The 13958-nt window shown below is 47.1% G+C and overlaps 2 protein-coding genes across 3 annotated transcripts; both read right to left on the reverse strand.

Moving 5' to 3' along the window:
* Nucleotides 1-985: 985 nt before the first annotated feature.
* Nucleotides 986-4364, reverse strand: cnmd (chondromodulin). The gene is made up of 7 exons (XM_035651435.2): nucleotides 4239-4364; nucleotides 3954-4097; nucleotides 3295-3435; nucleotides 3050-3163; nucleotides 2765-2918; nucleotides 2220-2413; nucleotides 986-1676 (listed from the first exon to the last, which is right to left on the reverse strand). Exons 1-7 carry the CDS (start codon nucleotides 4362-4364, stop codon nucleotides 1449-1451), a joined length of 1101 nt encoding a protein of 366 aa, XP_035507328.2. The 3' UTR covers nucleotides 986-1448.
* Nucleotides 4171-9229, reverse strand: si:ch211-199f5.1 (protocadherin-8). 2 transcript variants are annotated; one of them, XM_035651423.2, is made up of 3 exons: nucleotides 6636-9229; nucleotides 6330-6531; nucleotides 4171-6107 (listed from the first exon to the last, which is right to left on the reverse strand). In XM_035651423.2, exons 1-3 carry the CDS (start codon nucleotides 9066-9068, stop codon nucleotides 5794-5796), a joined length of 2949 nt encoding a protein of 982 aa, XP_035507316.1. In that variant the 5' UTR covers nucleotides 9069-9229; the 3' UTR covers nucleotides 4171-5793. The 2 variants fall into 2 exon arrangements, with proteins under 2 accessions (XP_035507316.1, XP_035507317.1); XM_035651424.2 differs by having other exon boundaries at nucleotides 5794-6107; nucleotides 6330-6528.
* Between the last annotated feature and the right edge of the window lie 4729 nt (nucleotides 9230-13958).

Consider the following 13958-nt stretch of genomic DNA (forward strand, 5'->3'; position numbering starts at 1 on the left):
TCCAAGCCGAGAGAGACAAGCATCTCTTTGTGTTGTTTCCCAACACTGCTTGATAGCTTCAATGTGGCTTTAGTGGCAGATATGGTGCAATTTCACATCTGTTGTAATTTGATGTGCCTGGATCACCCTCTGTGAAATTGTCTTGATCGCAACATGGGTCCTTTCAATTATTTAGAAAGTTGGCATATGGCTTTGGAGATAGTAATCTGATTTCTTTTGATTTCGAGGCTTTCAGAATGGCCTCGCCACAAGTCCTAATAACAGCTGTGCCACAAAAAGAAAAAAGCCCCTCTCTGTGATCACGTTATTTGGTATCATCAACACTCCTCCTCTTTTCTTAAAACAAACCCCCGACTGATTTATTTGTTTAATAAAAATGTCACTTTTGTGGAAATAGTTCCCGTTATTGCCATAACACACATCTCACATTACATCACATCAATGCAGATGTCAGTGTGCACAAATTGCGTTGCCCTCAAACTGATTCTGAGCTGTGAATGTAAGTTATGGCAACCATTGCTGTCACTTCAGTTCCATCAGAAAAGCACCCTGTGGAACCATGGAAACAACATGTGACACACACACAAACGCACACACCCACGCACACAGTCATGGCTGCATGACTTCAGAAGACATTACATTGACTTACCTTTCCTGGAGACTTAATCCAACCTAACCCATAACAACTAGCTCGCCTAAACCTCAACCTAAAACTTAACCTTCCAACCTGTTTCCACGTTGACATTTAATGATCTACATCATAGGGACTTGCATTTTTGTCCCCATAAGAAAGACATGTCTCCATAATGTGGCCGTGTAAACAGATTTATGTCCCCACAACATGAGTAATAAGTAGACCGCACACACACACAAACGCACGCACGCACGCACACACACACACACACACACACACACACACACACACACACAAAATCAGCTGCATCAAAGCCAGCATATACTGTAATTAGAATTTATTGAAGCCTATTCAGTCAGAAAAGGTACATGATCTGGAGAGCATTTGGATTCAGTCCCATACCCTCCATTATACACAGTACAGTGCATTAAGCCTCGGCATTACGATATGCAAAAAAATGAATGTGCTCATTTGTGAGTCTGTCGCTGCAAATAGGAACATGCCATTTATGTATCCCACTTTTACTCTGGCTATACGTGAAGAAGCAGAGTGTGCCTACCAAGAGAGAGCACCTGTTTATATGTAACATGTTTATGTAAAATACATTGTATAGTCTGTTTTACCTTTCAGATAATCACACACAATGATCCGCATTTCATGTCATTAAGGTGTAGCTATGAGGGTTTTTACTGTGAAATAATAAATATCTGCACGCATGTCTGAATCAAAGCCCAACAAAATGTTGTGACCCTTTTTGGGGGGAAAAAAGAAAAGAAGATAAAGGTATGTTGCCTCACGGATGTGGCATGTTGTCTCACACAACACCTAGAATGCGCGCCACCCACCAGCGGCAAGGCATGATGACTCGGCAGGCTACCTGGCACCCTCTGTGGTTGTAAGGCCAGGGCCAGTAGCCACGCAGGGGCTCGCATATTCTCTGACAGTGAGTGTAGCTGCGCTGGCAATCTGAGCAGCAGATCCCCTGGTGGTCTAACATGGTGTCAAAGGTCATGGCGCCTTCCCCTCCGGCCGCTCCGCCGCGCTGCAGTTTTGAAGCAAAAAATTAATTTTGGCAGAGCAGTCTCTTTTCCTTTTTTTTTTTTTTTCAAACAAACTTAAACTCACATTTGCAATTCAAATGTTTTCAGAAGACGTCTCATCCTCCCAAACACGTGACGGCAGGTCTCTGAGGCAACGTGAATTTTTATAGCCGCTGGGAATTTTTTTTCACTTCAGTTCGTAAGTTCATCACGTCGGAACGGCAGCAGTCACCCCAGTGGCCTGTGATTATGGCCACTAATAGGACTCCTCCCCCTACAGCGAAGACCACCCAGCTGACGGAGAGAAGTAGCACATTTCTACACGTGCACTTCTATTTCGAGTGAGAATGCATTTTTAACAAGGCTGGCTTCTTAAGGACGTTATGTATTCATCTGAAAAATCTGTTGACAAACCAGGGAAACTTCACTTCATACTTCAAGGGCTTGCTTCAGGCCCCAGTTTGTGCCTCTTGGTAGTTAATCCGTTTGCCAGCTCTGGAGTCTTGTTTATCACAAACAGTGTTGTTGATGATCGTATTACTCACGTGATAGGGGTTTTCGGGATTGTACGCAGACCCCGCCGTTGACTGTGCCCCCTCCCCTTCCTCCTCTTCCACGACCCTGGAGGTGTCGTCCTCTGCGCGACTCACCGGGTCCCTCTGCTCAGCAGCTGCCTCAACCTCCTCCATGCTAAACTGCCGTTTGGCTCGCTGCGTGTCTCTCCTTCTCCTCTCCCCATCTGTTACAGCAGCCACAAGAGGCGAGAGTATTGGGTCAACACCCGCCAGACGACATGTGTGTCCTCAGAGCTCAATCCTACATAGCCGGGTCTGCCTCGGATGTCCTGAATAATTGAATTAGCAGCAGTGATATCAGGCAGTCGTGCATATTTCAAGATCATTCTTTTTTTAATACAAGGGCCGGAGTCTTTTTTTGGTGTGCGACTCCGGATGTAGCTCAGAATGCTCGAGATGTTCAGGTGTTTGGCCAAACTCCTCGGACAAGACTATGTCAGCAATATGCGGGACAGTTTTGGTGCGGGATGGAATGTATCAATGCATAAAAGGCGGAGGGAGGGGAAGGAGACAACCTTTAGCATAGGTAGGCTGGAGCCAGTAAATGGGAAGTTCTCCACAAAGACCCAGGATTTTTTGGCTCAGAAAACTGGTGTCTTTTAGAGGCTGCTCTCCTGCGACCCATACGAGGAAGCCATCGTCAAACCTCACCGGCATTAATTCATCCATCTGGAATGATGAGAGAAAAAACAAAAGTTAACATCCTTTGATTTACTCAGATGGAAAAAGAAATCACAGTGCTCACAGCAGCAAGACTTTCTCCAATTTGCAACGTTCTGTATGGAGTAGTGTGTACATACCTGGTCGAACATTAGCGACTCTTTGTTGTGAGCTCCCATGTGCGGAAGATTGGCTTTGATTTGGGATTTGATGTAACACTTGTCACCTCCAAAGAAGCGAATTCCTGTAATTCCCTGCACCAGATCACAGACATGCCGTGTTTACACTGACAGCTATTTTTTTTCTCTTTTCTTTTTCTAAACATGCAGAAAAAAGTCTCAGCTGAACCAACTCGGTAGGAGAGAACAAGGACAAGCTCACTCACAATTCCAAAGTCATGAATCTCCACGGCTTCCTCAGCTCCACTCCCAGTTTTAAACCTCTCCAGGTTGTTGTCAGAATCAATTTCCACGGAGCCCTCCCTCACCGCCCCATTGATGTTCATGCTGTAGCGAACATTATAAACCTGGCAGCAATCAAAGTGGAACGTCGAAACGACTGATTAGTCGAGTTATGTAAATCACACTGAAGCAAACAAAAAAGAAGTGAGATACAGGGCGCGGTGAAAACAAGCTTTATGCTACTTATACTATTCCCCTGCACAGTGTTTTTGTTTCTTCTTCTTCTACAGAAATCCTGTGTAGATGCAGCATGCTGAGAATTTGAGCAAAGCACCACACGAGATGCTCTTGCAGCACTTGATGGGGATGTTCGCCCTACAGGTGAGCTCATTAGGACACAAATAAACATAGCACTAATTCTTGCAGGATGAAGCAGAGTAAAAAAAAAGTATATTTGTGCTTATTTTAGACAGATTTGAAGATGCAATTCCAAATTGTGTGGGTTATTTACAGGGAGTGTCAGTTGCCAACACAAATATCTCTTATGTCAAGCTCACGACAATTACAATCAGGCTCACTTTCAGATATTCATAATTGAAGAGGCACTGTAAAACTACGGCGCGGCCCCTTTGTCGACACTCACGTTTTTATCGCTGACTTTCCATAGGTGGAGAGCAGCCAAGGACGCACACAACAACAGCGCGACGCCGACAGTAAGGACCAGAGCCCCACATCTCAGGAGGCGACTGAGTGGAGCCGAGGTGGGTGAGCTGGACGTGCTCTGTCCCTTGAAGATCGGAGTGAGCAAAATAAGAAAAGACACAGTGACCCACAGAGAAAAACAAACTTTTACAGAAAAGAAGATTTTACAGTTTTATTTAAATGTTACTTACATTTCTAATCAAAAAAAAGTTAACGTCCGTCTTACCAGAGGAGTGCAGTGTTCAAAACAGCCATATCCATTAGTGGTATTTTGTACTTTTTCCATAGTCTTTCTCTCACGATGGTCGTCTGTAATCCCACTCCCCAGTACTGTTGCCTCTCTTTGGAGCATCAGGTTATCCGTCGGAGGACTCTTTGACGTCTGAGTGCGAATGACGTGGAGTTGATATAAATTCTTTGGGCTAAATTCTTCGTCTGACTGTTACCTGTAGGTCCAGGTTGCCCAAGGCAAGGTGGCCATCCTGTGGTGTCACTCCAAAACAAGACTTTCGAAGCAGTTCAGCGTCAGAGAGATATTTGAATACTTTTTATGACTAACCTCTAATAGTGCAATGCCAATGATGTCTCACGTAAATTATTGATATAAGGATTTCCTCCAGTTCCAGTGCTGGTTACAGGTGTCAGCAGTGAACAGGTTGCCAGATTGCTCTACCAGTAGCCAAACTTCTATGCAGAATTGTGACTTTTTTGATCTTCATATTCCTACAGTATGTTGTACTAACTTGCATGGCACTTTCTCTCTCTCTCTTTTCACAAACAAACAAACACACACACACACACACACACACACACACACACACACACACACACACACACACAGAAAGACAGAGAGAAAAACATAACTTTAAATGTGAGTTTCCTGATTTGAAAGTGTTAGAAAGATATTTTGGTCAAGGATACTTGGTCCTTATTACACAAAAGGAAGGAACGCAGAAAGAAAAGATATAAACGTGCGGCGCTGCTGTTGCTTGGAAACAGATTTAACCACATTTTTTGGGATAATTGCGAAGCTGGGAGGCAATCAGAAAAGGTGAAGGGACTGTTTGACCTTTGGAAATATGCGATTGTTGGAGCATTTGATCAAAAATGTAGTATTTGCATACAAATTGAGTCTACACCGTAACTACACTGAACAGAACGCCGTGCCGCGAAACAGAATGTGACACTGACTTGTGTTTGCTATCAATGTGGCTGTGGAGGACCATTTGATTTCATTGTGGCTCATAAGCCTTTAAGGCAAATTAGATGCATTCAGTTGGCTAATTGAGGTTATTCTGTGTCTATTGTGAGCATTTTCCCCAGGACAGTAAGATAACATTTGAATCCTGTAAACGCAGATAACTAAATGCTTCAAACTGTAGCTGGAAAGCAAAACAATTTGCTTTAAGCCGTTTATTTGTGTAACAATGTGACAAAATCTACCACAAACATGGTAATATTTCATATTGATTGTTTTCCCACTGCAGAGAGCCCCCCCCCCTCGGGCCAACATGTCCATAGGTCATGCCCTTTAAATAATAATGCATGCTCTTGGAAATCCATAATAAAATTCTTCTTTACATTGAATCGTTATGAAAAATATATTATTAATGTACAAAATCTTGCATATAACACATGAGAAAATGAACAGTCTTACATGAGCCAAGAGACACATGACATACTACAAAACACTGCGACAATCCAACATAGAGTCAATTAAGAGAAAAGTACTGTACAGTATAAAGACAGAATCCCTTTTGACGAGTTCACGATCTTTCATCTTAAGAGTTTGCATACTCTGGAATTGATATCTCATCCGTTTCCTGTATTCTGGCCGGCGTCGGTGGGCCGACGAGTATATAATCAAATTCCTGGTGTTGGACCTTTTCGTACACACTCTGCAGGCCGCTGGGTTTGGTCACGTGAGCCGGGTAGTAGTTTTCCCTCCTGGTGTCCCGGGGAAGTGACGCCGTCTTGGAGAACGTCGACAGGTGCGGGCCACTGGCCAAACTCGTGTTGGGCCTTGTAGCCGAAGGGCTCCAGCATCGGTCCGAGTGTCCCAACACTTTGCACTCGCTCGTACACGCCCAGAGACCTGCGGGAAACAGGATGTGGACATGGAGTTGAATCAAGCTATCATCTATCCAGTGGAGGGGGGGAAATATCACAGTAGCAGATGCAATCTGTTGGGTGTGCGGCTCAGATTTTGCACTATATTGACTAAACTGGATGGATTTAATCTTCGCATACTCTGATTTAACACCAAACTGAATTTCTGTTTCATCGTTATTTCCCATTGTGCATTTGTGATACTCACTGTTCATTGGCGGCGACTCTTTTTTGTGCACATCTCCACTCAAGTCGGAGTCACTGTCATTGAAGTCACTGTCCCCTTTGCCGCTGTCCTTGCCACTGATGTGGGGGTCTCTCGCGGAAATCGTGGTGAATGAATTCCCCTTCCATATTGTTACTGGTCTGACAGTCTCTTTCCCGTAGCCTGGCAATGTGGAGTAACCCTGCTGAGACAGAAAGTTGCACGGATTGTTGAGTCGACTCCAGTCAGAATGCGACAAACTTCAAATATCTCTGAAAAACACACACACACGCACAAAAAGCAAGCTACCTTTAATTTACCCTCCACCACCCTGCTGTTTGACTCAAAGAGGCCTGCTGTCTGCCTGCCATCTTCGCAGTGGGCCTCTGGTGGGTTGCTGCTGGCCAATGGAGGATTCTCCGGAAATGGAGGGGCATCAAACACTTTGCCTTTGTGCTTGGCAATCACTGAATCAATATGCCCGCTCTCCACTTTCTCCACACTGGACACGTCTTCTTTCTCATCGCACCCCCCACTCTCCCCTGTCTCTCTCCTCCTGCGGCTACAGATGGTTGTAATGAGGACGATGGCCAGCAGCAGGAGGGAGCAGCTCCCCGCCAGCACAATGATGATGGCAATGGACGTGTCCCACGCAAAGAGCTCCCCGCTGCCACCGGGGCCAAGGGAAGGCGCGCTGGGCAGCTCTCCCTCCACGAAACTCAAGTGTATGGTGGCCGTGGAGGTGAGCGCGGGCGACCCGCTGTCACTCACCGACACGGTGACTTTGACACTGTCTGCCAGGTCGTAGGTCAGCTGTCTGCTCGCGTGCAGCTCGCCCGTCTCCCTGCTGATGGAGAAGCCCAGGTGCGCCCCCTCGGCGATCGCGTAGGACAGCTGCGCGTTCGCGCCCTCGTCGGCGTCCGTGGCCTTGACCCGGGTGACCACGTGGCCCGCGGGCGCGTCCCTGGGCACGGACACCTCGGCGGCGCCCTTGTGCAGCGGCGGCGCCGTGATGCACGGCCGGTTGTCGTTCTGGTCCACGATCCGCAGCCGGATGACAGCCGCGCCCTGCAGCTGCGGCGACCCGCCGTCGCTGGCCCGGACGTGCACGTCCAGGTGCGTCATCACCTCGTAGTTGAAGCTCCGCAGCGCGTGCACGGCGCCCGACGCGGAGTTGAGCGACACGAAGGTGTTCACCGGGGAGCCCATGGCGACGCCGTCCACCAGCCTGTAGGTGACCCTGCCGTTGCTGCCCAGGTCCGCGTCGCCCGCCTCCACCGTGGTGATGTAGGCGCCCGGCGCGTTGTTCTCCGCCACGGACACCTCGTACACGGCGCGGCCGAAGTGCGGCGCGTTGTCGTTCTCGTCGCTCAGGCCGACCGTGTACTGGAGGATCCTGCGCAGCGGCGGCGACCCGAAGTCCTCGGCCATGACCGTCAGGTTGTACTCGCCGATCCTCTCCCTGTCCAGCGCGGCCGCCGTCACGATCATGTAGCTGTCCTCGTACGCGCGGCGGAGGGTGAAGTGGTCGTGGCCGTACAGCGTGCAGTGCACCCGGCCGTTGGCACCCGCGTCCCTGTCCGAGGTGCTGACCAGCGCCACCAGGCTGTCCTTGTCCGCCGCCTCGCTGATGCGCGCCGTGCCCGTCGCCGTGGAGCTCATGGGGCTGATGCTGATCTCCGGGGCATTGTCGTTGACGTCGGCGACGTGAATGACGATTTTGCACGCGGAGGGGGTCGGGTTGGCTCCCAGGTCGGTCGCCTGCACGTCGAGCTCGTAGGTGCTCTTCTCCTCGAAATCCACGGGGCTCCGGAGCGTCAGGCGGCCCGACTTGTTGTCCACTTGGAAAAGTTGTCGGATCTCGCGGGGCACCTGTTTGCCGAACCCGTAGACCACCTCTCCGTTCGAGCCCTCGTCCGCGTCCACTGCGTGCAGGCTCAGGATGACGGTGCCAACCGGCGCGTCCTCGGGCAGACTGACCGAGAAGCTGCTCTGGTCGAACACGGGACTGTTGTCGTTGAAGTCGGTCACTCTCACGGTGATCCTCGTGGAGCCCGAGCGGCGCGGGTTCCCCCCGTCCGTGGCGACCAGCTCCACGGTGTATGACGACTGGGTCTCCCTGTCTAGCTCCTTCATTAGCACCAATTCCGCATATTTAACCCCGTCCGCTCTCAGGAGCACGTCGATGGTGAAATGACTGTTGGCAGAAATCTGGTAGCTTTGGATGTAGTTGGAGCCCACGTCCGCGTCCGCGGCCGGGTCCAAGGGGACCCGGGAGCCCACCGCCGCGCTCTCCGACATCTCCACGGTAGACTCCCTGTGGGGGAACTCCGGGGAGTTGTCGTTGACGTCCTTCACCTCCACCTCGACGTGGATCAACTGGTAGCGGTCTTTGGAGAAATTCACCACGTCGAAGGCGACGAGGCAAGGTGCAGCGTGTCTGCACACCCGCTCCCTGTCGATCCGCTGGCCCACAGCGAGCTCCCCGTCGCTCTCCCTCACCCCGATGAACGAGTCGTTGAACTGTTTCATCATCCTGAAACTGCCCTTGGAGGAGTGGGCCAGACCCAAGGACATGTCCTTGGCGAGGTTGCCGATGACGGTGCCCGGCGCGTCCTCCTCGCTGGTCTGGTATCGTATAGTATTCCCTTCGCACCGAGCCAGCGAGGGGAACAAAAGCGGATGCATGCAAAATATGAAAATCCACCGGCGCCAACAAGTTACACGTTTCCCCCGCAGCATCTTCGTCGTGGTGGTCTCCCCTTCGGCGGATGAGAGCCCTTCACCTCTGGCGCGAGCTCTCCATGCGGCTCGCGCCTGTGCCAAGCTCGAGTGTGCTGAAAGTGAAAGTTGTCGTCGCCGCCGCTTGCGCGCAGCCAGTCTGGCGCGCTCGTTGCCTCGCCGTCGACACAGCTCCCGAATTGTGCCGTGGCGGGGGGGTTTATACAGCTCCTCATGCTAATGAGGCGAAGTGTGACCAATCCCTCACTTTAGAATTAAAAATAACCTCTTATGGGGGGGGGGGGGGAGAGAAAAAAGAAGAAGCCATAAGCCTGTTTTGGGGTTTTTTTTAGAAGAAAGTTGCAGAATGTGAAGATGGGAACAGGAAAGAGGCAGAAAGAAAGATATGCCAGTGCTTGGAGATAGTCCCTGCACTCTTTATCGTCTTGCCACAGCCATTACCGAGTGATGGTTTTATTGAGCAAAAGCCCCCTTTCTTCTTTTGATGTTCGGTTTATTGTCTGAGGTGTGTGTGTGTGTGTGTGTGTGCGTCCACGAGAGCATCTCCGTTGTTGTTGTTTTCCATGGTGAGCTGAGGTTTCTTTGTGCGCCCTGCGCATTTGTAGAGAAGCTTAATCATCATGCACAGCCTTGTCTGAAGGAGGACTGATGTTGTTCGGATCGATCTCTTGATATAACAACAGCAGCATCTTCTTTTTCTCTTTTCTCTTTTGGTTATATGCCCCACCCCCCCCCAAAAAAAGCGTAGCATCAACGAGTCTAAAAGGTCTCAGCGAGTAAATTCTCTCAAATTGTAGATCAAGAGATTGTTTATGTTTTACCAAAATCAACTCCACCTCTCCTGATTAACGGGAAACGAACGCATGTGTTTTTCTCCTGAGTTTTGACTTCGACCCCCCACTGTGACGACATAGCCTGACTCCCAGCTGTTATGAATTTGAAATAACATTAAATTCAACTTGCACCTCGGCATATACCCTTTGATATTGGATGAGCCATTTATGTTTTTCTTGAACGTGAATGCACAGGTTGACAGGAGGGAGGGATGACTCCACATGGCCAAAAGTATATGGACAGGGGTGTCCAGTACTTTTTGTGCAGTTTTGCTTTGGGGGTATTTCTCAGAGGCAAAACTCCTTAACTCCAGTAAGGGGAAATCTTACCGCTATATCATGTAGCGATGATAATTGTAGATAATGATTGAACAGTTTGCTCTGACAACAGATTCAGGAGGAGGCCTTCCCTTTGTCAACATGACAATGCACACATCCAGGTCCATAGAGGAAGGATTTTTTTTACATTAGGGAAGGATTTCTGTTTGGTCTGGAAGAAGTGGGCTGGTCTGCAACGAGCCCTCGCCTCAACCTTCGTGCACCTTTGGGATGGAATGTTGACTCTGAGACGACCTTATCACCCAATGTCATTGCCCGACCTATCGAATCTCTGCATGTATCCCCCATGTAGTGTGGAAAGATCCTCCAAGGCTGAGGGCGTTCAAGACAGAATATTGAAGCCAGTGGTTTTTCGAATTCCATGTTCTTCAGCCGTTTGTTCAAATCATTCTTTGTTCAGGAGTTCAAATACTTTTGGCCACGTGAACTCTGCATATATGTGTAAATGCTAAAGTTGGACACACCACAGTCTACACACGGTTTACACTCATGGGGGGAACAAATGTAACAGTAAAGACGTCACTCATGCTGCAGGAATACCGATTTGGATGCAACATGTGCTCCTGTTTGTTGTATTTTGTTAAGTGTCTGCACAATTTTAACAGTTTCAACCTGTAATGAGATAATCCCCCCATGCGATTTGGTTTCTATCAAAATGTGTATGCATGCCCATTTTTTTCCGTTTTAGATGTTCTGTCATATCTCCAGCAGAGCTTAATAAATTTGATAGAGTGAATTTTCTTCTTCAGAATAATTACACTTTTTGCACCTCTTTGTTCTGCTGGATTACTGAGGGATAATAAAAAAAACCTCTCTATAAATGTTTTTTTTTTCTTCACCCAGCAACTCAATAGAAATCTGCCAACAATTTATGTCATAATAAAAACCTCCATCTGAGTGGAAGAGAGCTGTTGAAGATGACATCTTGTGGGCATTTTGCTCTCATGAATTGATTAGTCCACAGCGTGCCGGTGTGGAAAAGCACTTAAAAAACAATCTGAAACAATAATAATAGCCTTATCAATACTGATCTGGAGCACCGTGAAAAGCCCAAAAGGACAGCAATAGACGAGGCTGCAGGGAACGTGGTGTAGTTAGTGTGAAGGGGTTAATGCATGTTAAACAATGTGAAGATCCCTACAAGCTGGAGTTCAGCAACTTCGTAGTTCAGCGTTCCCAAGTGGCACAAATAGGGAGAACGCATGCAGGCAGAGTGAAACGCATGAAATTCAATTTCTGTCTCATCCTAAAAAAATATTTCTTCCATGCTGAGTAATGCTGGGTAAAATGTATGGATACAGTTTTCACCATATGATCGGTTTAAGGTAAAAAAAAAAAAATGTATTTATTGCCCCTGTCACATGGTCTCTTCACTGCGTTTTATGTGAAGGTCCCATTCAGCACTGGGTCCATTTCAATGTTTTATGTTGTCGTTATCTCGAGCTGCCGTTACGAGGCTGAACGTGAAGGTGCTTCGATTGATGATGAGAAAAATGCTCTGCCGTCGCCGACTGAAAACTGCTAAGTTTTTTTCATAACAATGGATCAAACGCTGTAAAAAAAACGCTGTATTGAGTGTTTCCTTCCTAATTTAGCATATTTTCAAATGTGAAATTGTTTTTGGTTTTCATGGCCCATGGTTCCCAGATGCAACAGTCATGTCTGATGAAAGCAGCATAGCACTTGATCTGTATCTAGTTTAATGAGCCAATGACGAAACAACCCACAGATGTGAGCCTCGTGGTGGTATTCATGCTGGGCGACTTCGGCTCCGGAGGTTGAGAGGGTCGTCCACTAACTACAAGGTCAATGGTTCATTCCCTGGCTCCTCCAGTCCTCACGCCGATGTGTCCTTGGGCAAGACACTTAACCCCAAATTGCCCCTGACGGCTGCACGGGCAGTGTATGAATTATGTGTGATGGAAAGAGCGTTGTACATAGAAGCGCTGTACGAATGTGTGTAGGAGAGGGTGAATGTGACTTGTACTGTAAAGTGCTTTGGCTGGTCAATAAGCGTTATATAAGTACGGCCCCTTTACCAGAGGAAAGGCCGGTTGGTAACGCTCTCCTGCGTCCATGGATGTCTTTACACAAAATTTGAGATAAGACTTTTCAATGTCAAAACAAACTTCATATCAGTGTGTCACAGTTTCAAAGTGTCAAAATAATATCGTAATGTGCCTCGAATGCGGCAGAGGGAAGAGTGGGAACTACCGAGGACGGTTCATTAAACAGGTTGCTAAACAGATGTTTCCCCTCTCAGTTGGATTCAGAGCCACATTACGTGGGCGGATTTTTACTCTAATGAGAACAAAGGTGATCAGAGATTCAGTGTGGGCGATTCTCTTTGGATTACATTAAACCAGGTCAAATGGCTGCGCCGATAGATGGATTATTGTACCACAATACGGCATTAGTTTGAACTGGGACGCGGAGGAGTTTATGTGAATTTATGATACGTAAATGGTTGTTTGTATGGTTATTTAGCAGATGGTTGTTATCTGTTGTGTTGTGCACATTCCACAGTTTGCCGTGGCTTCATTTACATATTACATGTAATTGCGTTGTTTGATGGTCTAAAATGTAATGTTCAATGGTTGTTGTTTTTGCATCTATGGATTTTCTGCTCATTATGACCTGCAAGAGGTTCAAGTTTTATCAAATATATGAGTTTCACATAACATTCTTCAGCTGGAGATGATAATAACACAGAGAGTGGAATATAATACTTAAAAAAAAACTACATCTTCTACTACATGAGCTCAAGGTCACTTCCTCGGAAAGACTTTGAATCCAAGCTACATTTTATATTAATATTTGATTTTATATCTCTGTGACAATTTATAATACTTCTTTTTTTTCCCATTTTTTTCTTTTGCAATGAAAGCGACCGACCGCCGCTTTCATCAGTCTTGAGAAAATGTCATCATGATGCTTATGGAAAATTGTGATGGTGTTTTTTGTGATTAATGCAATGTAGTTGTGTTGAGTGTAGCAATTTCCGTGAAAGTTACGGGGCACATTATTCACAGCCTCAAACAGATTCTCCAAGAGAGTGAAGGAAGCAAGTGGCAAATGGAAAATGTATGAAAAAAAAAAAAAAAACTGTTGCAGGGAAAGATATTTTGAATTTACTGTTTGCCCACAGACACAATTCCATATTTAATGGGATTGTAAATGCATTCAGTTTCAAGGGATGCCTTTGCATTTTAAGTTCTCTAATCACTCTGGTCCATAATGTGCCTGAAGAAATGCCATGATAGTCTGCAGTTGTGCGCGGCACTTAGCTCTCGCATTCTTTTGCAAAGATTAGAAATCGGAGGCAAATTACAGTGTGGTGGAGCTCAGCTCGACCGAACATTGCTCTAGTGGGAGATCGCTTGCCTTAAGAAGTCAACACTGTGAGTCTGTCAGAAGCCAGACTCGCTGCTCTCCCTCTCTCCCTCTCGCTCCAACTCTTTGTGTTTCAGCTATTCTGCCCGTGTCTTAACTTGACATTCAAATATGGCATTTGAGTTGCATTTTTAGTACGCGCAGCCTTTCTGACACCGCAGCACAAGCTAGTAGCACGTGTTCAATTAAGTGTTTTCTTCTTCGCTCAGGAGGGAATTGTTAGATACGTTGACATTTTGGGAGATACGCTGGTGTGCCTTTTTTTTTGCCAAGAGATGGAGGATGAGATGCTATGGTCGTGTCTGCGTAAAAAGGAAAAAAGAAA

This window comes from Scophthalmus maximus, chromosome 14 (assembly GCF_022379125.1).
Source record: "Scophthalmus maximus strain ysfricsl-2021 chromosome 14, ASM2237912v1, whole genome shotgun sequence".
NCBI classification, from domain to species: domain Eukaryota; kingdom Metazoa; phylum Chordata; class Actinopteri; order Pleuronectiformes; family Scophthalmidae; genus Scophthalmus; species Scophthalmus maximus.

Excerpts from the sequence above, each read along its gene's own strand:
- cnmd (XM_035651435.2), bottom strand. The coding sequence starts at position 4,364 with ATGCTCCAAAGAGAGGCAACAGTACTGGGGAGTGGGATTACAGACGAC. Across the intron at positions 3,436-3,953 it reads GGAAAGTCAGCGATAAAAAC|GTTTATAATGTTCGCTACAG; the intron begins GTGAGTGTCGAC and ends GATTGCTGCCAG. Across the intron at positions 2,414-2,764 it reads CCAGCCTACCTATGCTAAAG|ATGGGGAGAGGAGAAGGAGA; the intron begins GTTGTCTCCTTC and ends CTGCTGTAACAG.
- si:ch211-199f5.1 (XM_035651423.2), bottom strand. The coding sequence starts at position 9,068 with ATGCTGCGGGGGAAACGTGTAACTTGTTGGCGCCGGTGGATTTTCATA. Across the intron at positions 6,532-6,635 it reads TGGTGGAGGGTAAATTAAAG|CAGGGTTACTCCACATTGCC; the intron begins GTAGCTTGCTTT and ends TTTCTGTCTCAG. Across the intron at positions 6,108-6,329 it reads AGAGTCGCCGCCAATGAACA|GTCTCTGGGCGTGTACGAGC; the intron begins GTGAGTATCACA and ends TGTTTCCCGCAG.